This window comes from Tenrec ecaudatus, chromosome 6 (assembly GCF_050624435.1).
Source record: "Tenrec ecaudatus isolate mTenEca1 chromosome 6, mTenEca1.hap1, whole genome shotgun sequence".
Lineage (NCBI taxonomy): Eukaryota > Metazoa > Chordata > Mammalia > Afrosoricida > Tenrecidae > Tenrec > Tenrec ecaudatus.
In genome coordinates this window covers 169,626,575-169,652,195 of record NC_134535.1, presented here as the reverse complement: position 1 = coordinate 169,652,195, position 25,621 = coordinate 169,626,575, and the positions used below count along the sequence as shown (strand labels likewise).

The window sequence follows — 25,621 nt, the reverse complement described above, 5'->3', positions numbered from 1 at the left end:
GCGGGAGGCGGGCTCAGGTGAGCGTGGCGGCAGGTAGGAGCAGGCCTGTCCCCTGGCGGCGCTGCTGCGGGTCCCCACTACCGGTGCCCGGGTAGCCAGCGCGGGGACCCCCAGCTCGCCTTCGGGAGCCTCTATCCCAGGCCACGCTGTGAGCGGAGCCGGGCGTACTGGCCCACGGCCCTGGCAAGCTGCTGGCAGCCAGTAGTGGGCAAGCCGGTTGCTGCCTCGGGCAGGTGTTTCCTGGAAATGCCAGGAGAGGGGCAGGGGCTGTGGGGGGTGGGCGGGTGTTGCAGAGCATGGGGGTGGGCAGGAGTGAGCTCACATCCTCTGCAGGCCAGGGGCGGGGCTGCCGTTGGGTCTACCTGGACTCTTTGGGAACTGGCCCCGGGGCGCCTGCAAACCCAAAAGGCCAAACTCACTGCCACCGAGTTGATTAGGACTCACAGCGACCCTGTAAGACAAGGTGGAGCTGCCCCGTGGGTTTCCCAAAAAAAAAAAAAAAAAAAAAAAGAAGCAGCAGCAGCGACAATGCACTTAAATGACTGTGCTTCTAGAGAAACATTTCAGCTGAGTGAAATAAAAGCAGATGTGGGCCAAGCTGTCTGCAATCAGAGAACATCAGAGACCAAAGAACATCCTGAGTGCTTCCAGGAAAGCTTAAACAGGTGACCCAGAAGCGAATGAAATTGGGATCATTACAAGCAGTTTCTCATCGAACCGCTGACCACAGAGGGCAACCCAGCAAACCTTCCACGTTGGGCGGGAAACTGACCGTACCCAAATTAAAATGCCAGTCACAGGCCGAGGAGCTGATACCAAAGGCTCAAGCAGAAAGCAAATGTTTGAGAATGATGATGGCAACAGATGTACAAATGTGCTTGACACAATGGATGGATGGATGGATTGTGATAAGAGTTGTACGAGCCCCCAATAAAACGGTTTTTAAAAAATGGCATTCAGGGAACGTGGCAGGATCATGATATCTTGCAAAAGGAACGTGAATGAAAAATGGATAGGGGAGCTAAAGGAAACAGAAGCCAGCATATGTAACAGAGTCACTACTTTTCATTCCTACCACCACTTGGCGGGAAGAGAAAAACAATCTGTATTGAATCTTGTCATAGAAAGAAACTCCTAATGACTAAAAAAGAATAATGAATTCTCGGTCCAATCATCACTCGGGAAACCGGTATCAACAAAAACCATGCCTCCTTAAGATTAGTAAAACTAGGGAGACATGGTTTTTGTTGGATGAATAATACCTGGTGATGGAAAATAAGCAGTCAATTTCAAGTCTGATGGGTGGGAATAACAATTAGAACATTTCATTTTCCTGTGCTACTTGGCTCTGTAGAGACCTAGTGGTGTAATGGGCTACGTGTTGGGTTGCTAATCGCAAGGTAAGTGGTTTGAAACCACCAGTGGCTCCTTGGGAGAAAGAGGCGGCTTTCTACTCCCAGAATGGTTTACAGATTTGGAAACCCAAAGAGGCAGTTCTAGTCTGTCCAGTAGGCTCACTGTGAGTCAGCATCGACATGAAGACAGTGAGTTTGGTGTTTGAGACTTGGCATTGTGTATCACCATTTCAAATGTATTTATCTTTAATTCATTCTAGAGAAATTCTCATATAGGTGCATACAATATATGCAACAAAAATATTATACACAAAAATAAATATGTAAATATTTCTGTTATAATAAATCCACAGTAATACACCATTTAATTACTTTTCTGAATTGTAGTTAAAAAGAATTAATTTATATTAACCACATGTAGAAGAAAGTATTAATAACCTGAAGGTACATAAAAAATAATGGTATAATAAATACAGCTAATACTCTGAACAATTAAAAAAATTACTTTTAAAGGAAATGAGGTGGTTTCATTTGTATTAACATAGAAAGTCCAAGAGCAATAAGTAAAAAATTTATGTTGTAAAACACTATGCATGGTATGACTCCATTTATATGGAGCGGGGAGGCTGGATCATATATGTTCACATATTTTGGATATGTAAGCAAAGATGATCAGAAAGAATCTATGAGATCCTTTGAGAAGGGAAGAAGTAGTAATTGAGGATGGAGAAAAGTGATTTTTTTTCCCTACTCTATATGTGTTGCTATTGGAAAATTTCCAACTATGATACATGTATTCGCTGTGAAAAAAGTATTCTACCCTTATATTGCCTATGTCTGAGATCAAGTACAGGTTATTTAACCTCGGAGAGGCTAATTTTTCTCATCTGTAAAATGGGAGTAATGATACCGTAATGGATCTGCAAAATGAGAGTAACTATTGTTTTCATTTTTTCCATTTCATCGTATCATTAACCACATTTTACAACTGAAAAGCTATGATAATCGGAACGTTTATTTTTTTAAATTTATTTTTATAGTTTCTTTTTTTTTCAAGGGGCTGTTCGGATGGTTTTTTAAAAATGCATATGCAAAGCTCCCACACAATGCTTGCCAGGCAGTGGATAATCCTTGACCTGATGGTAAGAAGACACGTGAACTATCGCACAGGTGAGAATACTGTGACACAGCACCCAGATTTAGGTGCTGTCCTGAGGTTAATCACTCTGTATCTGTCTGTGTGACACAGGGCAAAGGAAGTCACCTCAGAGTTCACGTCTCCATTTTAAAAGATAAGATAAAAGTAGATACTGCATAGTGTTATCAGAACCCCCTGTCCCAAACATAAAATATCTTAAAATAGCACTGCAGGTTGCAGATGACCCACAAATCCAAGCTGGCTAAGTACACAAAAGACTGTCAAGCACTAATTTGTACAATTCGTGCCCTTTCGGGGCTTCCCCTTCTTTCCTGGTTTCTGCACGACTGAGCTCTGCAGTTCTGTTCCGAGGTGAAAATACTGGGATGATTGAAAGCTTCAAGTTGGTGATACAGAGATACTGGCTCCCTTTACCCTGTCCTTGTTCCTGAGGTTCTACAAGTCCTGAGAGTGGCTTTCTGTTCCACGAGTTCATTCAATGGACTAAACTTTTATGTAGGGAAAGCGAGTCTAAATCAACAACAACACATCTCCTTCTGCCCAACTTGTTCACCAGTTACATAAGACATATTCAGGGGCTCTCTGGGACCACTTCACGCCAATGATATGGCATTCAACGAACTACTTGATTGGGGTTTGTAACTGGAGGCATGTGGATTCTCAACGTGTCTAATTCATTCCTAAGAAACAAACTAGTCACTAAGGAAACTTGTCTCCAATATGGCTCACACAATGACGAGGGATACATTCTTCTTGCTTTGCTCGGAGGAGCGAACCATCGCAGCCCAATGTTAACAAAGAAAACCGAACCCCAACCCAATTCTGGGTGTTTCGGGAAATGATGAAGGAGGTCAGAGATAAGCATTTTATTTATTTTTAAAGTAATTTTTCATTTTAATAAATCATTTCATTGGGGCTCGTACTGCTCTTACCACAACCCATCCATCCATCCATTATGTCAAGCACATTTGTACATTTGTTGCCCTCATCATGTTCAAAACATTTTCTTTCTACTTGAGCCCTTGGTATTGGCTCCTCACTTTCCCCCATCCCTCCTCCCTGCTGATAATTTATAAATTGTTATTATTTTTTTATGTTTTACACTGACTGATATTTCCCTTCACCCACTTTTCTGTTTTCCATCCCCCTGGGAGGGGGTTAATGTATATCATTGTGATCAGTTCCCCCTTTTCTCTCCTCACCTTCCCCTCACCCTCCTGTTATGGCTACTCTCAATATTGGTCCTGAGGGTTTAACTATCCTGGATTACCTGTGTTTCCAGCTTTTATCTGTACCTGTGATTATGCTGCTGTCTAGCCAGATTTGTAAGGTAGTATTTGGGTCATGATAGTGTGGGGGAGGAAGCATTAAAGAACTAGAGGAAAATTGTAAGTTTCATCGTAGCTACACTGCACCCTGACTGGCTCGTCTCCTCCCTGAGACCCTTCTGTAAGGGATGTCCAGTTGCATACAGATGGGCTTTGGGTCTCCAGAGATAAGCATTTTAAACTCTTAAAATCTTTAATCTTCTAAAGCAGAAGACTGTAGAATTAAAAGCCTAATTTTAATCAAGAGAATACCCTTTTGGGAGCAGTAAGTAAATCAGTGCCGGGTGTACTTAGTGAAATGGTTCAATGTAACAAGCTTCCATCTGTAAGAAATAGTTCATGGGTCAAACTTACAGCACCATGTAGGAGAGAGACATTTCGATCCCAGAGAGCTGAACGGATGTTGCAAATACCTTAGTTTCCAGGATCTTAATAAGGGACTCCAATCCTTGGTTGTCTCTTAGCATTGCTCTGGATTCCTTGTCGTTTGTAATTACACCTAAGGTTTTGAGAGCCAACAATTGAATAATTGGATATTCGGACTTGAGGAGTTCCAGGATAGGAGGGATTGCATTTAGCTCTTGAAGTGTAGTCCGACACTGAAAATCCTGCAATGAATTAAAGAGATGCGGTAAGTAATGTTCTCTGGGAATATGCACTTACAGCCTTGGGAGCCCATACTGGCAATCTTATAGGGTCATGATGAGGCAGAATTGACTTGCTGACAATGATTTTTTTAAGAGCCCTCGAGTCCCTGTTGGGTACTTATCAGATTGCTACATGCAAAGTCTACCGTGCAAACCCACCGGCTGCTCTACAGGAGAGAGCCTCTATATGAATAAAGATGTATAGCCTCAGACATTCTATACAGAGTTGCTATGAATCAGAATAGACTTGATGGCAGTGAACGTGGATGTTTTTATTCTTTCTTTATCATTTAGAAAATTTCTATTACTTTAAGTAGCATTACCAAAGCATCTGTGCTTCATAAAATGCTTTCTGTGCTGGCTGCTAACCTGCCTCAAATAGCGCAGACACAGTGAAGTGATGGAATCAATTCTTTACTGTCTCCACTCAAATGGGTTGCTTATGAAATGCTGGTGTGTAAGTTGTGCTGTCTGTAATCCTTAAGCATGCAAATTTACATCGGGTTTAATTTGGACATATGACCTTTACGTAAGACGTTTACAAGATGAAGGGGTGGTTGTTCTACATGCGTGTCCATAACTCTTGGGGGGAGGGCGGTCTGGTGGCGGTGGACAGTGGGAGGGCAAAGCAGACTCATCAGCCACCCTGTCACCGTGACAATCCCTGAAGCTCCAACTGTACATCATGCCACTTTTAAGCTAAAACTTGATCGATGGTACTGGGAGCTAAGGTGTAAATGGGCTTACAGATAGACGATGGGCCTTATTTGCAGCTCAAGCTTTCCCTTCACGCGTTCCTTTAGCTGATTCCTTAATATTCATCTACCTTTAGACATCAATGGGCTGCTTTTATGAATGAGAGCTTCTGTTATTAACTAGTGAGCCAGTTCTTCTCAAGCTACAAGGGATATTGGGGATTAACGATAGACACTCCTCTAGAGGGAATTTCAGCTTGTTGGGTGAGGCAAAGCCAAGTGTGGCAGTTATATAATCTCCGGTCAATTTGCTAAGGGGTGGGGTCTAGCCCAGACAATCAGGTCGCAGTTAATGACCTCATTTGGAGGTGTGATGGAGATAAATAGCTCACTGGCGGCCAGACACACTGGGCTACGCATTCTCGTTGACAAGCCACATGGAGCTACGCTGATGGTGCCTGAGCCCTGGAGCTGGAGAAGCCATGTAGAGACCCCTGTCAGTGCAGAGATGCTTCCATCACCAATGAATCCATAAGACTTTCCACCCACTAGCCTGAGAATTTTCCTGAATTTGGTGTCATTGCATGAGTTGTGTGAATCTAAAGAGGAACTTATAGACTTATATTGGACATATGAGCTAATATCGGATTTAAGGACTTGATCTGGGCTGGGATGTTTTCTTAATATACAATTATTCTTTGATACAAAGATCTCTATTATACACATATGAGTGTCTATGAATTTGTTTCTGTAGTCAGCCCGGACAAACACACCTACATAACCAATGAAGGGAGACCTAGCTAAGCTTCCTCTATGCAGTGGCTCTCAACCTTCCTAATGCCATGACCCTTTCATACAGTTCCTCATGTTGTGGTGACCCCCAACCATAAACTTTTCGTTGCTACTTCTTAACTGTAATTTTGCTACTGTTAGGAATCGGGCAACCCCTGTGAAATGCTTGTTTGACCCCCAAAGGGGTCACGACCCACAGGTTGATAACTTCTGCTCAATAGGATGTCTTTGTTAGGGAGAAACACTGAAGCTAAGCCATGGAGTGCCCAATCGGGGTCATGACATGCTAAAGCCAGACATGTATGCTTTTGCTAACTTTTGGCATCCATCCATTTGTCCGTCCGTCCCCCACTTTGCCCAGAGACTTCATCTAGACAGCTTCTCTGCTAATGCTCTTTCTCTTCCGCAGGGTTGCTTCAACATCTCTTGTCTTTTTGGCAGTTCTTTAAAATGACCTTTTCTTTTTGGCAGTTCTTTAACATGACCTTTTCAGTATTTTCTGCTGATCCCTGAGTGGCATAAATAGTTAAGCTCTAGACTACTAGCAGAAAGACTGACAGTTCAAACTCACCAATGGGTGGTCAGTAACAGTTTCCGAAAGCTCACAGTCTTGAAAACCCTATGGAGCCATTCAACTCTGCACACGTGGTCTAACCAAGGGTCAGAGTCAATGGCAGCTAACAACGACAGCAAGGCTTGTCAAGTGTACTTGTGTGTGGTATTTGTTAAGGAGCCTGAGCAGGATAAGAAGCAGAGAAAGCTGTCCCCGGTGTTGGGTGGCTGCTTGGGCTCAGGAGGTGTGCGCTGGGAGAAAGGAGGAAGGTCAGGTGAGCAGAAGGGGGCAGGTTCTTTCTACGACACAAAAAAGTACATGTTTATTTGTGTGTGTGTTTTTAACTCTGGTGAACAACAAAGCTAGATTCTGTATGCTCAAATCACCCTATTTCCCCCAGTAAATAAGTCTACTCTAAAAGACTCCGTCAAATGTGCTCAGCCACTAGGAGGGTTAGGTCAAGAGGCAACGCCAAGGTCCAACCTGCTTCAACACGAACAACAGATTTCCTGTTTTAGAAAAAGTAAATTTTTTTCTAGTAGAACCCTAACTTAATTTGCATGCTATTCTATGTTTTTTTTTTCAAAAAGGAAGTATTATCTAAAATGCCCTTCCATTGGGAGGAAATAACTTAGAAAATATTAAAATGGAAAAGTATTTACACTAAAATTCCATTATCTTCCTTGGATGAGAAATATTATCTAAGTACCATGTAGAACTGATTAGTTCCTGACAGACAGTGAGTTTTTTTAAAGTTTTTTTTCTCAATACGAAAAGATGCATTCTATAATCAGCTTTCATGAAGACGCATTTTAGAATATCTTACCTGTACCAAGTTGTAAATGCATTCAATAGAATTCTTCTTCACATCAGGGTCTGGGCTGCTCAGTAGTCTGATGAGTGGCTCTAATCCGCCATATTCAAATATTTGCACTTTACTGGTATACTCTGCAGACATGTTTGCTAAACAGAGACTAGCAAACTCATGGATAACTACTTCTTCTGTATATCAAAAACAAACAATACAGGCATGCTCAATGTTTATCCACCCATTATTTTAAAACATGATTTGGAAACCAAAGATCCACAACTCCTACCATGGTTAGAGACCACCATCATGACAGTTCACAACTCATCTCTCTTAACTATTTTCAGACAGTTGCTTAATCGTAAAACTAAACCGGTTCCAATTTAAAAAAGAAAATAGAAAGAGAATGCAAAGTTACCTTCTGGAGCGAGCTGAGCAATGACAGAACTCATGACATCTAACTCCCTTAACAGCTTTTTCACATCATCTACAAAAGAAACAGAACACTGGCGTCCATTAATAATATTAATGGCATTGTCTGGTGAATAGTCTCTAAGGAAATAAATACTGTGATCATTAAATTATACCAATAAGGAAATTGGCCGACAGTCACACAAGCATTGAGTGCAAGGTCAAGTTTCATGAGTTCTTCGCAGCACCACTCACCTCCAGCAAACTAGCTCACACTCCTTGATCTCGGTGCTTGACTACATCCCAGGATCACAGTCGATAGTTGCTTTCAAGTTGGCTCTTGACTCATAACAACCTTAAGTGCAACATGAGGAAATACTGCCCAGTCCTATGCCATCCTCCCGATGGTTGTCATGTTTGCGTCCATTGTCGTAGCACTGGTGTCACTCCATCTCTTTTTCTCTGACCTCTGACTTCCCCAAGCCTGTTGTCCTTCTCTAGGATGGGTCTCTCCTGAGAAGTTTCCAAAGGATAGAGATTCCTGCTAGCCATCCTCCCTTCTGCCAAGCCTCCTGGCGGTACTTCCTCTACAACCGATGTGTTTGTGCTTCTGGAAGCCCATGGTGCTTTCCATATTTGTCACCAACGCCATGACTCGAAGGTGCCCCTTTGTCTCCAGTCCTCCTTATTCAAATGAATGGAAAATGTCATCGCTTGGGTCAGGCGCACCAAAGTGACATCTTGACAGATTTAATCTTTCCTTTATCACAATGTTGTCTATTGGCACAATTATGAGGATTTTTTTGTTTTCATACATTTGGTTGAAGACTCAAATCTGAAAGCTGGAGGTTTTTGGTTTTTTGTGTTTTTTTAGTTTTTTATCTTTATCACTTTCCAGCCAGTAAGGCTGCAGATTCCAACAGTATGTTGTAGGTTGTTAATGAGCCTTGCCCAAGCCTGATGCCCTGTTCTTCTCCATAAAGGCCAACTTGACGGATTATGCATCAGTGTGATATAAGAATACAGCCCTCACACACACTTTTCCTGATTTTTAACCCACTAATATTTCCTTGTTCTGTTCGAACAACTGCCTCTTGGTCTGTAGACAGATTCTGCATGAACACAATAAAGTGTTATGGAATTCCGTTTTTCTCAATAATATCCAGAGTACGCTATAACCTATACCGTCAAGTGCCTTTACATTGTCCGTCAAACACAAATAAATACCTTTCTGATATTTCCTGCATTCAGTCCAGATTCACGTGGACATCAGCAGTGGCATACGTAGCGCTCTTTTCTGAACCTGACTTGAATTTCTCGCCGTTCCCTGTTGATGTTCTGCTTCAACCTCTCTTAAATTATGACCTCCAAAATTTTACTTTTATGTGATATTGACACTGTTTGCTCATTTCTGTTGGGTCGGTTTTCTTCGGAATGGACACAAATACGGATCACTTCGAATCAGTAGGCCTGTTAGCTATCTTCCAATATTCTTGGCAAAGACTGGTGGTGCATGCGTTTATGGAGGCGTTTCCATTGGAATTCAACCAAATCCTTAAGCCTTCACTGCAGTGTTGAGCTTCTGCTTTCAATACCTCTGGCTCCTGGTCATAAGCTACCTCTTGGAATCTCTCAATGGCAACCAATTCTTTTTGGTTTATTAAGTCTGAGCATTCCTTCCATTTCTTTTGATGCTTCTTGCATCATTCAATAGTTTGTCTCTAGACTCCTTCAACATGGCAACTCAGAGCTTGAATTTCTTTTAGTTCTTTCTGCTTGAGAAGTCCTCATATTTGGTCTCTGAACTCCAGCTATTTGCATGCTTCATGATAATGCTTTACTTTGTCTTCTGGATCGGCCCTGTCAATTTTTCTGTCATTTCTTTTACTGAGTGATTCCTTCCATCCCCCTTGCCTACTCCACGTTCAAGAGCAAGTCTCAGAATCTCTTCTGAAACTCACTTTTCTCTCTTTCCTGTCTTTTGAATGACCTTTTGCTTCCTTCATGAATGATGGTCTTGATGCCATCCCACAACTTGTGGAGTATTAGGCCACTGGTGCTCAAGACATTGAATCTGTTCTTGAGATGGTCTCTAAATTCAGGTGGTATCTCCGATGGTCATATTTTGTGTGTATTCATTTCATTTTTCTTCCGTTTCAATCTGAACTAGCATAGGAGCAATGGCTAGTTTGCACCTCAGTGAATCCCTTGCCTAATTTTGGCTGATGATAGTGAGTACCGCCATGCTCTCTGCCCACGGTTGTTGCCAATTGGACACCTTGTACACTCCATTTGAGGCAGTCAGTGTGTATGGTTGTGGTTTGTGTGGCTGGAGGAAGGCATTTTCAATAAAGAAATTGCTGGTCTTGCAAAATTCTGTCATGTGGTCTACAGTTTCCTTTCTGTCACTGAAGCTCTATTTCCCGACTACTAGTTCTCCCTCTTTGCTTCCAGCTGTTGCATTCGAATCACCAGTAATTATTAATGGATCTCCGTTTCATGTGTGATAAATTTCAGACTGAAGAAGTTGGTAGAATTTCTCAATTTCTTCATTACTGGCAGTAGTGGTTGGTGCATAAATCTGAATAATAGTTTATTAATTTGTCTTCCTCACAGGCGTGTAGATTTTATCCTATCACAGACAGCGGTGTACTTCAAAAAACATCTTGAAATGTCCTTTTTAATGATTAATTCGACGCCATTCTGCTTCAATTTGTCATTCTTGGCTTAGTGAAACATATGATGCTCTGATTCATAATGGCCAAATACCAGTACATTTCAGCCCACTAGGATCTTAATCTTTATGCACTCCATTTCGCTCCTGACAACTTCCTAGTTTCATACTTCATCCATTCTATGTTCTGATTATTCATGAACGTTAGAAGTGGTCTCTTCTCATTTTGAGCCGTGTCTCATTCTCATCAGCAGGTGAAGGTTCTGAAAGCATGGCTCATCCACACGCTGGTTGCCAATGTTACGTTGAGGGGGAAGGTTATCGCCAGTCATCTTCTGCGCTCTGGTGGTGCCATGGTTATGCAACTGGGCTGCGATCTGCATGGTCTGCAGCTGAAAACCACCAACAGCTCCTGAGGAGAAAGACTGGACTTTTTCCTCCCATAAACAGTTAGAGTCTCAGAAACCCACAAAGGTGTTGAAAGGAGTCAGCATCGACTCAATGGCAGTGAGTTTGAGTTGATCCAATCTGCTGGGCTCATCTTTCATCACTCTATCAGGACATGCTCCAATGTGATTCATAAGGTTGTCAGTGCCTCGTTCCTCAGAAGAGGATTGGCTACTCCTTTTTCACAACCTGTTCTGAGTCTCGAAGCCCCACGAAAACCTTTTTACCACTGGCGACCTTGCTGGTACTTGAAGTACTGGTGGCCTGGATTCCATAACTTCCAGCATCACAGCGACACGCAAACCACCTCAGTGCCACACACTGACAGATCAGTGGAGTTCAATGTCGCTGGACAACCAAAACTCCGTTGTGGCTGAGCTGATTCCCATCGACATCAACCCTCCGAGATAGAGCAGAACTGCCAGTAGGATTTCCACGGCTGCTCATCTTTACAGGAGCAGACTGCCACAGAGCTCTCCCAGGAAGAACTGGGAGAGTCCAAAGAACAAACTTCCGGTCCGAAGGTCTAGCCTCTGCAGGAAGGCTTCCTCTCACCATAAAAGTACAGATTGCTCTTAGAATACATGTCAGTCAGTTTAATCACAGCGAACTACACTTAAACAAGTGCGGTATTCAGTATTTTTTGTTGTTGTTATTACAAGGGTAGGGAGACAGTTTCGAATTTTCATGTAAATAAAACTTGTAGAGAATGCAAATACCAACTCTCCCAGCCAGTTTCAGTGACTGCAACTTGATTACTTACATTTCTAGTTCATTATTCAGAAATGCCCAGAACACTTCAAGATAAGTATGCTGGCTTTTTAAAAGTTCCCCTTTAAATTATACATATTTGCCAAATTATACCTCCTTGCTGCCACCCTCACTTCGTTCTGAGGAATAGGTGTCAACGCTCCTTGAGTTTTGCAGTTTCTCTTCTTGGTCAATTATCTTCATCTGTAGGTCAAAATTAGCATCTTCTCAGAATTTTGGAAAAGTTCACTTTGCAGCAGCTGAACAGCACATGCATTCTTCCTCATTAACTGCCGGATAGACTTGGATTTCACTGGATACCTCTTTCTGAGGGACGCAGGGATATGGCTGGTTTGCAGTCTGTCAAGAAGTCTGCTCTTCCTGTCTCTGTCCTGATTGGCCAGAAGAGATCCAACAAAAGTACAACTCGCTGTGCACAGGGGAGCAGACACACAACCATCCTAGTAGGGCTTCTTAAGTGTACCGTCCCAGGGTGGAAGGGTCATTAGCACTCATCTCAAAACGAATCAATAAAAGCATTCTCCACAGGTCAAGATATCATAGCATTGGCAGGAGGCTCCAAGTGTTCTGGTGAACTAGACACGTGTACCCGCCAGAGGACTGTGCTGTTGTTCTGCTCTCAAGCCTCTGATTCTCGTCTGTCTTGCCCTAGGAATGGTGTCTCTGAAAGGCACATGGATATCTCCTTTTGCACATGCTTGAAATCAATATCTCTGGGCTTTGATCCCCCAGTACAGCTCCTGTGTGGGATACCAGAGCCTCCCATGCGGCGAAAAAGGTTTCGCTGCAACACTGACCACAAGGTCCACAAGAGTCATGCGCTGTGCCTTCTCTGCGCCTCTTGTTTCTCTGCATGATCCACTCCCTGGAGGAGAGCCCACAGCACGGCATTCCTACGCCCAGCATCCCTGGCACTCCACAGAGGCCTTCTCACATGAGCTCAAGTCTTCTTTAGAGGATTGCTCTGTGCGGGGAATTCTCTAGATCCAAATAGAACTCAAATGGCAAGTGATGTTCACGACAGATCTGACTACCTGATAGCTCCGTAGAGGCTTTCTACATAGGTATGGTAGTTGCATAATCTGTTGTCAATTCGAGAGGATTAAGAGTGAAGGGGTGGAGTTAAGCCTGTCCATCAGATCGCAGCTTGATGATCTCATCTGGAGGCACTTTGGAGCTACATTGCTCCCTGGAGGCAGGCACACACTGACTCCCTGTGAGACATTCCTGTTGAGAAGACACATGGAGCTACACTAGAGCCCTGGAGATGGAGGAGCCATGTGGAGACTCCTGCTAGCGCTGAGATACTTCTACCACCACTGGATCCACAAGACATTTCACCCGCTGGCCTGTGATCTTCCTGCATTTGGCACCATTGCATGTGTCGTCTGAGTCTGAAGAGGAATTTACAGATTGGTATTGGGTATATGGGCTAAAATCAGACTTATGGACTTGAAGTGGACTGGGCTGAGATGTTTTCTCCATATTCAATTGCTCATATATATATAAACCTCTTTCTTATACACATGATTGTCTATGAATTTCTCTAGTCTACCCAGACTAACACAATAGGCATCTCTTGTATTTTGGTAGTACAGTTGATGAATCCGTTATTCTGCTTTTTAGGACCAGCTTTTTTCTCAGGATATTCCTTTTCTTAAAAGACAGCAAAAATAATGGGTAAGCTGCGGCTTCCATCATTTTAAACACATTATCCATCTCTGCTCCCATCTTCCACAAAGAGCCCTCTCAGCTATGATAATGGAACAGAAACTCGGACTGATTGGGCCATGCGAACATGTTCTGGCCAAATATCTTGACACCTACAATGTTCAGGTGTTTCAGACCTGCCTGCCGCCACCTTAATTTCCTGCGTGCGATCTGTTTTCGCTGCCTTCTTGCTCACACAACCTTAGATGCATAATGTTGGCTTCCTGCCGATGACAGTACATACGCTTCCACATCCACTTTGTGCTAAAAGGCAAACTCCTCGCACGGCTTTAAAGCAATGTAAAGCCTGAAGTGCAAAGGCTCCTTCTCCCGCTGTTCCGCTCACAGGATCCCGATGAACGCTCTCTTTACCTGACTTCATGAACCAGGCCTCCGTTGTTGGGTGGCCTTGTCAAACTAATAATGCAGGTGACAGAAGACAGCAGCTCCGTTTCGATAAAGGTTGAACCAAGTAATTTAAGGACCGGACTTGGAGGCCCTCGGCTCAGCATCAACATATTTGACTTGTAGTTGCAAAAGAGGACGATGGCTCTCAGAGGATTCCTTCTGGCACCTGGCATCCTGCCAGGACACCAGGCTCATACACAACGAGCGTGGGGATGGTCTTGACTGTCTGACCACCACACAAAGACACAGACGTCTGAAGAGGCAGCACTTGCAAGAAGACTGCCCAAAGATGATGCTGTAACTGAGCACCTCTGCCGAGGAGCCTTACCCAGGCAGCTGGAGATAGGGATTTTCATTTAGATCCCACGTCTACTTTTCAAAAGCGTTTTGCTCCTGCCGTGACCCACACGTTCATGGACTTGTATGAAACGTGCAGCAAGAGCGTTTGGTGTGTTGGCTCTCCTAACGGAAGGAAACCTTCCCAGGTAGTTAACGATGCCGGTGTTCTAGCTGTGTTAACTGGCATTCAAATAGAAATTTAAGACACCCTACTTGAAATAATCGTTTTATTTGTTCACCCCATTCCTGGAAACAGACAAACAAAAAACCCTTGTAGATATTCATTAGCCTACCCGAGACCCACTAGCTCAGAGCAGACATGTGGGGGCCCACACCAGGCAGTGCCTCTGCCCACGGTCCTTCCGAAGGAGAACCTGGCTTGGCACGCACACTAGTGGGGAGGGCCACCACAGACCTGGAGCCTCCTCTTTGCATTGAGTCACGGCCCAGCCCGGTCAACCTGCACAGCGAGCTCCTGTGAGCCTGAGAGGCCCAGCTCGCTTGTATCACCCAAATCTAACAAGATGGACAGACACAGTGTCTGCATCGGTGGGTGCAAGCACAAGAACAACTTTGAAGATGGCACGGGACAGAGCAGCATTTCATTCTGTGGTACAGAGGGTCACTAGGAGTTGGAACCAACTTGACAGCCCCTAACACCACACACACACACACATACACACACACAACACACACACACACACACCACACACACACACACCCCAGCATTTAGCTGACTGTACCACCAGGGCTCCTTTACATATGAAATTAGATTAAAAGTCTCGACTCTTCCAAGGGGGGAGGTGGTGGTTGTGCCTGTGAGTCAGCTCTGACTCCTGGTGACTGTGGCCACGCCCACAATTACTATTCATCTGAGCCTGCAGTGACACAGCATCTTCCTCAAGGTCACTCCTCAGGAGAACCTGACTTAGCAGGGACACTACTGGACTGGGCCAGGAAGGATCTTCGGAACAGAGAGTTGACCAAACGCGGGATCTCTGCCTGAGAGGGGAGAGTTCTAATCCTCTCTCTCAATTCTGTCACTGACCAATCACATGACCTTAGACAAGTCATCTAATCTCTCTTTTCAAAATGAGGTACACAGGAGGCACATTTGGGTCTCAAATTCTGTGGCGGGGCAGCATACAACAAGGAAGTGTTGACCTTCCCCTTATTTTATTGTAAATGCATTCAATAAAGCACTAGAGCAGACTTATTATATGGGCAAAACTAGAGATAAACTTGAAGAGGCTCCATACCGCCAACGATTGCTGCCGGGTTTCACTTTTCTCTGGGCCTCAGTTGCCTCGTGCAGCAAAGGGTGTAAGAGCTCCTCTCGGGTTACGTGTTAAAACTATAAAAACGACCTACAAAGGGAGAGCAGCCCAATTAGCAAAGTCTACCCTTTCGGACATGACCTACAGGTGACCTCCTCCCTGGGGGGCGGACAACAGAAGAGTACGTGAAGGGAGACGTCGGACAGGGCAAGATATGACAAAATAATTTATAAATTAGCAAGGACTCACAAAGGAGGGGAGGGAGGGGGAAAATGAGGACCTGATGCCAGGGGCTTAAGTGGAGAACAAATGCTTTGAGAATGGTGAGGGCAATGAATGTACAAATGTGCTTTACACAATTGATGTATGGATGGATTGTGCTAAGAGTTGTATGAGCCCCTAATGAAACAATTAAAAATTTATTTTGGGCAAAATGTAGTTTGAAATTTTAAAAAATCATTATATCTAAGTTCTTTATATGGAGTATAATATACATATCTGCAGACAAATCACACTACACTAAATTTTAAAAAGAAAAGCATTCAATATTTAAAGCGAATGATTGGTCTCTCAATTTATGCAACTGGAACATCATCAGCTTTGAGAATAGTTTTGCACGGATGCATTTGGATATGTTTTTCCATTTGAAAACTATCCCTTACAATATAAAATCATATTTGTTGAACTAAACTTTAAAAATTAACATTAAACTCAGTTTTAAAATATTTTTAAGACAGGTCCCTTAACATTACATTGAAAAGGATAATGCCTTATGTGAGATCTCATCTGTGTAAAACTTGACACTTACTATTTGAAGCCAGGATTCCAAAAATCATAGTAGCATTTCTTCTTACAATTTTGTCTTCATGGGTGAGCAGTTTAGTTAAAGGTTCCACAGCGCCAAGTTCAAGGAGAGTTGCTTTATTTTCCTCACCTGGCACCACAGGAGAAATCAAATCATACCTAGTTACCATGGCTTCCGTCCCATTCCTTGTTTTGTCACATTCCTGTTGGCTCCATTAATATTTCTCTCAGCATAGCCCTTAGAGCACAGGTGTGAGCCCTTAGAGCACAGGTGTGAGACACCGGCTCGCACAAATCAAAGCAGGGTCAAGAGGGGCGTGGTCACAATTGAGAGAGAGAGAGAGATTAGAGATAAAAGATAACAGACAAAGTTGGGGCATAAGGGATACAAGAAGAGACTCCAAGGCCCGGAACTGCATTGCAGGCGGGCTGATAAACAGTCCTGTCACTGTCCTGCACAAGTGTTCATGCACAGGGTGGCTGAGAATTTCTTTGAAGGCAAACAAAGAAGCAGTCATCTTTCAGCCGATGTATCTGTACCCCAGAGGGGAAGATAAAGCCAAAACTAGGGAGGCTCTTCGAACACCTGCAGAAAGCTGTGTTTCAGCAGTTTCCCAGGGAGCCGGAGAGAAAGTGTGTACTTTATCTTCGTTGAAGGTCAGACTGTCCAGTGCCTTAGCTCTCTGGCTATGAGCTGTCAGCTCCTTCCCACGGGCCTTGCCTAACGGTGCAGTGGAGCGGTTTTATCTTACCTGGAGAAGGAAATGAAGTTCAGACTGTCCCATTCTGCTCCAATATGTCCAACATCGGAGACTGACACGTATTTCTTTCTCAGAGTTCATTTTTAAGACCATCTGCTCCCACACACAAGTACCCCACCCCTAAGCACTCGATGCTCCACAGCACCACCAACACTTGCTATTTATTGTCCATCTTCTTTTATTGTCATCCCGCTGGATAGGCGGCGGTCCTAAATTGTGAGTTTTAGCCTACCTTACATGATGACTAATGGAGTTAAGCAAAATGTGCTTTTAGCCATCTGTAGACCTCGGTGAAATGTCTATTCAAATCATTTACATATCTTATATGCAATATTAAAATGTATTTTTAATTGGGGTGTTTGTTTTCTTACTATTGTATTTTGAAAGCTCTCATATATTATGGATGACAGTCCTTCATGATAGATGATCTGCAAAACTTTTCTTTCAGTCTGTGTCCTGTAGTTTTATTCTGTAAACAGTATCTTGTGAAGAGCAGTTTGCCAATTTGATGAAGTCCATTCTATTCTTTTATAGATCATGTTTTAGTGTCATATCTGAGAAGCCTTGGCCTAGCTATCTATTACCCGCTCATTTTAAGATGATGCACAGTATGGATCAAACTATTTTTTCGCACATGGATATCTCTTTGTTCCAGAACTGTTTCTTGAAACGATTCTCTTTTTGTTCATAGATGTGTGGGACTTCTTTTTTTTTAAGCACACACTTTTATGTCCTATGCAAAGGTGACTCTGAGAATTGACATAAAGGGGGGCAGCTGACAAGGAGCTTCCTGTACTGCTTGGAAGGCCCGCTCAGGGTCTGTCCACCCCCAGCCTACCTGCTGGGTCTCTGCCCCGGCAGGCACGGAGCCCTCTTCCCTGGGGGCACAAGGGATGGAGCTCCAGGCCTACCTGAGCCTCCTGTTGAGTTCAGGGGTTAGGAAAAGGGAAGGAGAAGGAAACTGCCTGGGCGGAAACACACGTTTCCTTGTTTCTTTTTTTAGGGGGGGGAGGGGGGTGAGTTGTGAGTCCCTGCAAGGCCCCTTCCCATCTGGCAAGGACCAGGTACCATAATACAAACAGGGACTGGAGCGTCTACAAGTACTGGGGGGACGTTCGGAAGGGTGGGGGGCTACGTAGGCCTGATGACAGCTACAGGAAGTGGGGGCCCACCACAGATCCTTGAGGCGTGTGTGCCTGCCTGCCCCTGGGCCTCCAGTGTGGGGCCTTCTTTTGGCTTCTCTATTTGTCTGTGTTAGCACCAATGCTACGATCTTGATGGTAGCATCTTTCCAATACTGCTGAAATCTAGCGGGACAGGCCTCGAACTTTGTCCATTTGCTAAGTGTTTGTCTGTTGTGGATTTTTTGTTTTGTTTTAACTACATGAGGGTTTAGCTAGACAGTATGGTGACTGGGGTTCTTATTCACACAGGCAAATGCTTCTTTCCAAACACAAGGTGTTTGAATATGTCTTCACGATCATCGGATGACTGCAGACACACTTGTCTTAGTCTCACTGGGGCACCTTCAAAAACAAGGTCCAATCAAGACAATGTCATCTCAGGGGACCTGCAGGCCCTATTAAGTTCAAGTCAGAGCGATCAGCTTAGAAGGTTATGGTGATTGTGTTTTGGTATTCCCAAAGGAGTAGTAATCCTGAAAGGCCATATGATGATTATATGAGGGCTTGTTTGGAAAAAGTTTTAAGAAAATTGAAAACTGCACTTCTGGAAGAATTGTGCCAAAAAATTCTTTCCCATCATAACAATGCTTTGGGGACTCTTACTCTATCCTTAGCTCTGATCTTGCCCCTTCTATTTTGTTCTCAAAACTAAAAACAAAAAACATTTAAAAAGGAACATACCTTGAGCCCCTCCAGGATGCCCAAACTGTTTTGACATGGTGTAAATGGAATATCCCAGGATTATTTGGGGAAGATGTCGAGAGATAGACACAATGCCTTCAGAAGTCTTTAGGCAAGAAACGATAGCTTTGCATTTTGATATTTTTGATTCATAGAAATATTTCCATGATTTTGTAGTATCTTGTAGTAGCTTCGTACTAGGTCTTTTACATTTCCATGCAAATGTGAGAATTAGTTGCCCATTTCTACAAAAGTCCTGCTAGGTTTTCAGTAGGCATTGTGTTAAATCTATAGAACAATTTGGGAAGAACTGACGCATTAACAATTTTTAATCGTTTACCCCATAAACATAGTACATATATCAATATTCATGTATATCTTTTAAAATTTGTATGGCAATGACATAGTTTTCACTATACTGGTCATTAACTTATTTAATTTTACTTTTGATGCTATTGTAAATTATATTGTTTTTAATATCAGTTTCTGATGGTTCATTGCTAGTTTGTAGAAATGCAATTGATTTTTTGAATATTGAACTTGTATCTTACAACCTTGCTCATTTCTTAGCTCTAGTATTTTTTCATAGATTCAAGATGATTTTCCATAAAGATTGCATCATCATCTATAAATAAAATACAATTCTACTTCTCTATTTGAGATGTGTTTAATTCATTGTCTTGCCTGATTCTCCTGGTCAGAATCTTCCTTATAACCTTGAATAGAAGGGGTGAGCTTGTATATCCTTCTCTTGCCCCTGATCTTCCCAGGAAAGAGCATTCAGTCGTTCATCATTAAGTATGATGTTTCACCTCTAGGTTTTTTCATAGATACCTTTTATCAGGTGGAAGAAATTTGTTGCAACTTTGTTAAGATATTAGGACAGGATGTTAAGAGTTTTTAAATGTGGTTTTCTGCAGTTATTAAAATAGGTGCATTTTTCATTATCAGTTGAATGCTGTACCAGTTTCCTATGGATGATGGCACACATGACCACAAATCCAGATGCTCAACACACCACACATTTATCAGACAAAGGCTTTAGAGGTCAATAGTCAAAAATACAGTGAACTCAACCGGTTCCAAATTTGGGTTCGAACACTGAAAAGTTCAAGGACTAAACATATTTTCCCTCATAACGAATCACGGAAAACCAAATAATTGGTTCTGAGGCCCCAAAATCACACTTATAAATTTGCTCAGGAGGCTCTTAGCCTTCTCACACATCACTGACTGGGATATGCTGTCGCCATCTAGTTATTGCTGGTGGATCCAAATTAACTTTTCAACCTCTTCACTGGTCTGGGTTCTTTGTTTCGTGGTTAATGATTTCAAACTTTTCGCTACAGGGGCTGTTTTGATCACATTCCCTCCCTCCCACCCCCACCAAAAGTTGATAACGTCGACTTAGCCATGTTGCTCAGCTGCCATATCAGCCTGTGACCTGATTCCAATTTGGCAATGATCTCTTTCTTTCAGGCTACTGTGATCCTCCCGGTTTTCCTCTTAGCTTTATGGCTGGTATCACGTTCTGTGAAATCGTGGTTATGATATTTTAGCACACAGAAAGCACACCGGCCAATATTTTTGAGGCACCAACATGAACACTATGTTGTCTGAGCGAGAATGGTGCTTAGCCTGAAGCATCATCATCCTTTTGTGTCGGAAGAGAGACCCAACTCTTGACTCGCTTTTGTACAGGGTTTTTCAGGTTGGATTTTCGGTTTGCTGTGGTAGTTACATAATCTGTTGTCAATTTGAGAGCCTTAAGAGTGAAGGGGTGGCGTTTAGTTTGTCTATCAGGTCACAGCTTGATGACCTCATTTGGAGGCGCTAAGGAGATATATAGCTTGCTGGAGGCGGGACACAGACTGACTCCCTGCAAGACATTCCAGCTGAGAAGCTAGGAATGGAGCTAGGCTAGAGCCCTGCTCGTGTCCTGAACTGGAGGAGCCAGGTGGAGACCCCTGCCAGTGCTGAGATGCTTACACAGCACTGGATCCACAAGACTTCCCACCCACCGGCCTGTGATCTTCCTGCATTCAGCTCATTGCATGTGTTTCATGAGTCTGCAGAGGGCTTTGTAGGGTGGTATCGGACACATGGGCTAATATCAGATTTATGGACTTGATCTGGACTGGGCTGGGATGTTTTCTCAATATTCAATTGCTCCTGTATATAAACCTCTTTCCTATACACATAGGAATTTGTCTCTAAATGTGTTTCTCTAGTCCACCCAGACTAACACATTTGCCTAAGGAGCATATTTCTTTCCAGCGTTGTTGTTCAAATAGTGGGAAGTTCAGGCTTAGAACTCATCGACAGCCAAGGTATCGCTGTGGTCTCAGAAGGGCAAGAATCAAGGCATTGCAAGGCCGCGACCCTCTGAAAACTCTACTGAATGAACATGACCCCTTCCAACTCAAAGCCAATAATTGTATCACTCCATTCTCTGCTTCTGTCACCACTTCTCCTCCATGGACTCTGTCACTTTAGAGAATGCTTGTGATATATTAACCCCACCCAGATAATCCAGGATAATCTCACCAATGGAAGGTCAGCTGATTATCTTAATTCCACCCATAGCCTCAATTCTCCCTCACCAGGTAACACAGGGGGCTTCAAAAAGTTCATGGCAAACGTGAATGAAAAAAAAAAACAACAACCAAAAAACCAACGGAATCTCCTCCATGAGTTTTTTTTGTATCCCCCTCATATTGATAGGTTCTAGAGATTGAGATGTAGCTAACTTTGTTGTTATGTTATCTTAAATCCCATCAAGTCAGCCTCAACTCAGTGATCCAAGGCTCAACCCAATGAATCATTGGAGTTGGTCATTTAGCAACTTCAAAAACTGCTGAAATCTACAAGTGTGAGCGTGGATCTATATTTCTCCTTGCATTTCCAGCTTCATATATTTGAAATCCTATGATTAGGTGCATACATGTCTAGGATTTTCATGGCCTCTTGATTAATTAACTGCCTTATTATTTTACTTTATTTAAATTATTCTATTGGGGGCTCTTACTTACATCCGTATCTCCATCCATTGTGTCAAGCACATTTGTACATATGCTGCCATCATCATTCTCAAAACATTTGCTTTCTACTTGAGCCCTTGGTATCAGCTCATTTCCCCCCTTCTTCACGAACCCTTGACAATTTATAAATTATTTTTTTCATGTCTTATACCGACCTCTGTCTTTCTTCACCCACTTTTCTGTTGTCTGTCTCCCTGGGAAGGGGTTATATGTTGATCATTGTGATTGGTTCCCCCTTACTGCCCTTGTCCTCCTGGTATCACTACTCTCATTATTGGTCCCGAAGGGGTTATCTGTCCTGGATTCCCTGTGTTTCCAGCTCTTATCTGTACCTGTGTACATGCTTTGAACTAGCTGTATTTGTAAGGTAGAACTGAGGTCATGATAGTTGGGGGCGGTGGGGAGAAGCATTAAAGAACTAGAGGAAAGCTGTGTTTCATCAGTGCTATGCTGCACCCTGACTGGCTGTCTCTTCCTTGTGATCCTTCTGTAAGTGGACATCTAATTGTCTACAGATGGGCTTTGGGTCCCTACTCTACCCCCACTCCCCCCTGTCATTCACATCAATATGTTTTTTTCTTTGGGGTCTTTGAGGCCTGATACCTGATCCCATCAACACCCCATGATCACACAGGCTGGTGTGCTTCTTCCATGTGGGCTTTGTTACTTCTCAGCTAGATAAACTGCCTTATTATTACAAAAGGCCTCCTTTATCTCTGTCACTACTCTTTGTCTGCTGTGGCTGATATCAATATAGCCACTTCAGGTGTGTTTGGTTTAGAGCTAGCAGAGAGTTGCATTTTGCTCTGTGTCAAATATAACACCCTCTCCCTGTTAATGGTGGTATTTAAACCAATTACGTTTCGTTTGACTCTTGCTTTTGATTTAGGTATAAGTCTAGAATCTTGCTATTTGTTTGTATATAGGCCACCTAATGTTTGCTCTTTCTTTTTCTGAATTATTTCCTTTGCTGGCTCATTAGCTATTACTGAATGGCTTCAGTGGAGTTTATAGTGGAGAAGTGCACATTCAGATGGTGCTGTAGCACGTTACACAGAACCTTCCAGTCCTGTCCTTCCCCTTCCCCACTCTTCTCGCTGAGTGTCGAGGAAGTCAGGTGGCACAGTGGGTTAAGCGCTGGGCTGCTGGTCACAGTCACAAGGTGCTCCATCTGAACAGTCTGTGCTGACCCATGTTTCCATCTGGTGGCAGTTTTCATCTTCCTGGAGAACTTCCACGGCCGTCTTTATTTGCATATGTCTTCATGAACGTTTCAGCTTTTATGTGTGTGGAAAAAAACCAAAAACTTATTTCACTGCTATTTTTGAAAGATGTTTTGGCTGGACGTGTCATTCTAGACTGACCAATTCAGACCAAACCCATTGCTGCTGTCGCACTATGCTCTTGCTTTCGCTCCCCACCCCCCCCCCCATTCTTTCAAGGTGGTAAAGTGTAGCTCCACTCACTGGCATCATTTCTATTGTCGTGTTTGTTCCTCTAAAGCAGTGGTTCTCAACCTGTGGGTTGGGACCCCTTTGGGGGGTCGAACGACCCTTTCACATGGGTCGCCTGATTCATCACAGTAGCAAAATTAGTGATGAAGTAGCAATGAAAATAATGTTATGGTTTGGAGGGTCACCACAACACGAGGAACTGTATGAATGAGGCGCGGCATTAGGAAGGTTCAGAACCAATGCTCTCAAGGTAAGGAGGGCAATCAGCTTCTTCCTCCCACCCACCCACCCACCCACCTACCCACCTACAGCTGCTTTTTAGACTCTGATTGTCACTGCTTCCAAGCAATTTGATGATGGTGTGCCTCAGGGCCATTTCCTTCATATTCTTTGGCCTTGAATTTCTCTGAGCTATCTGGATTTATGGTTTCCATCAAATTTGGAGACAGAATGTCTATTATTTATTTACATATTCTTTCTTCCCATTGCCCCCCTTTTAAAGAAACAACAATTACATAGATGTTAGGATAATTGAATGTCTCTCAGAATTCACTGAGACTCTACTCACCTTTTAAAAATCTCTTCTCTCAAAATGCTTTATCATTTTTCTTTTTTTAAATCATTTTATTGGGGACTCAAACAACTCTTATCATAGTCCACCCATCCATTGTATCAAGCACACTTGTACATTTGCTGCCATCATCATTCTCAAAACATTTGCTTTCTGCTGGAGCCCTTGGTATCAGCTCTTCATTTTTATCATTCTTCTTGGTCTACCTTTTCCTCATTAATCCAGGTCCATGTATTTTTCATCTAAAATGCTGAAGTTTCCATTTCTAGAAATCTTATGAGTGTGTTTTTTTATCTCCCATGTTTTAACTTGCTTTCTGAACATATGGAATAACTGTTTAATGTTCTTGCCTGCTAACCCTACCTACCATCTCTGTCAGTTCTGTGCCCATTTTGATTTACTAATTGAAAGACCTCCTTGTTTTGATTTGTATTTTCCCACTTTTCTTCATGGCCGTTCATATTTGAATAGATGTCAGGCATGGTTATCTTCACCGAGTTTGGCATTGAATGCTTTTTATGCTTAAAATTTGTTCTATTGTGTGGCTAACCTTGAAAAATAAAGAAACTCCCTACCACCGAGTCAATGCTGACTCACAGCAACCTCTGGTGGGTTTCCAAGACTGTAGCTGTTTAGGGGAGCTGAAAGCTCCTCCTGAGGAGCTGCTGGTGGTTTTGAAGTACCAGGAATGTGGAGTGCAGCCCAATGCATAGCCACGATGTCACTAGTCCGCGGTTAAGGTATTTGGAAATAGAGATCCTTTCAGAGTTTCCTTTCCCAGTTCATTAGGTAGTGGCACAGCAGTGCTCTAGCGGTGGCTAATTAGTCCACACTACTGAGGCAAAATCTCTCTGTGCACTCAACTCAAGGCCTGTATAGCTTGAGGTTTCTCAGTATGATTCATGGCTACAGGTACTCTTCTCGCACTGTTACCTTCCATCCTTGTGGTCAGTGGTTCTCAACCTTCCTAATGCCGCGAGCTTTCATACAGTTCCTCGTGTTGTGGTGACCCCCAACCATAACACTATGTTCATTGCTACTTCATGAGTGTCATTTTGCTACTGTGTCACATAAAAAAGGGTTGATTCCTAACTAGGTACGTATGCCACTCAGATGGCACGAGCAGGCCCAAGCTCTAAGGCTGAACGGGAGTCATATTTCCACAGATGCAGAATCCCAGTCATGCTGGAATTCCAGGAATTTGATCCAGGATTCCACAAAACTCAACCGTAAATCACCCCTTCCAGACCCACTCCCATTTGTGTGTGTCTGGCTTCCCCCTAGGAAGTTGACTGTTGTAGAACCTGTGACCGGAATGTCATGTTGTCTGCCATCCCAGGCCCACAGCAAGACCCAGAGTATCAGAGCTGCTCCTTCAACATGTGTTGTCAAAAGTAGCAGTTTACACTGAATTTAGATACCATCTCTTAAAGTAGTCTCAATCAAATGTTACACAGTCTACGAAAAGTCTAATTTAATCACCGTTTGGAATGAACAAACAATCCTCTATGGTGAATCCTTTCAGTGGAATCTGGAGTGTTATATTTTTAAAATCAAGTTTGTTATTTAAAATACTTTCAGTTTTATATGAAAAGGGGGGAATACAAAGAATTTCAAGAGACCTCATTTCTTTGCCCCTATTGCTAACATTTTACATTTGTATGGTAATTACTTCTAATGAATGAACCAATACTGATATAGTACCATGAACTAAAGTGCATAGCCTATTCAGATTTCCTCAGTTGTAACCC

At 43.1% G+C, this 25,621-nt stretch overlaps 1 protein-coding gene across 2 annotated transcripts in view; it reads right to left on the bottom strand.

Moving 5' to 3' along the window:
* The window catches only part of ARMC3 (armadillo repeat containing 3), a 109,291-nt gene that overhangs the window by 75,767 nt on the left and 7,903 nt on the right, over nucleotides 1-25,621 (bottom strand). For both annotated transcript variants that reach the window (XM_075553191.1, XM_075553192.1), the window contains exons 3-6: nucleotides 16,183-16,308; nucleotides 7,756-7,824; nucleotides 7,356-7,531; nucleotides 4,256-4,450 (exon numbers count right to left, since the gene is read on the bottom strand). In XM_075553191.1, the coding sequence (XP_075409306.1) occupies nucleotides 4,256-4,450; nucleotides 7,356-7,531; nucleotides 7,756-7,824; nucleotides 16,183-16,308 (566 nt within the window). The remainder of the gene's footprint in view (nucleotides 1-4,255; nucleotides 4,451-7,355; nucleotides 7,532-7,755; nucleotides 7,825-16,182; nucleotides 16,309-25,621) is intronic.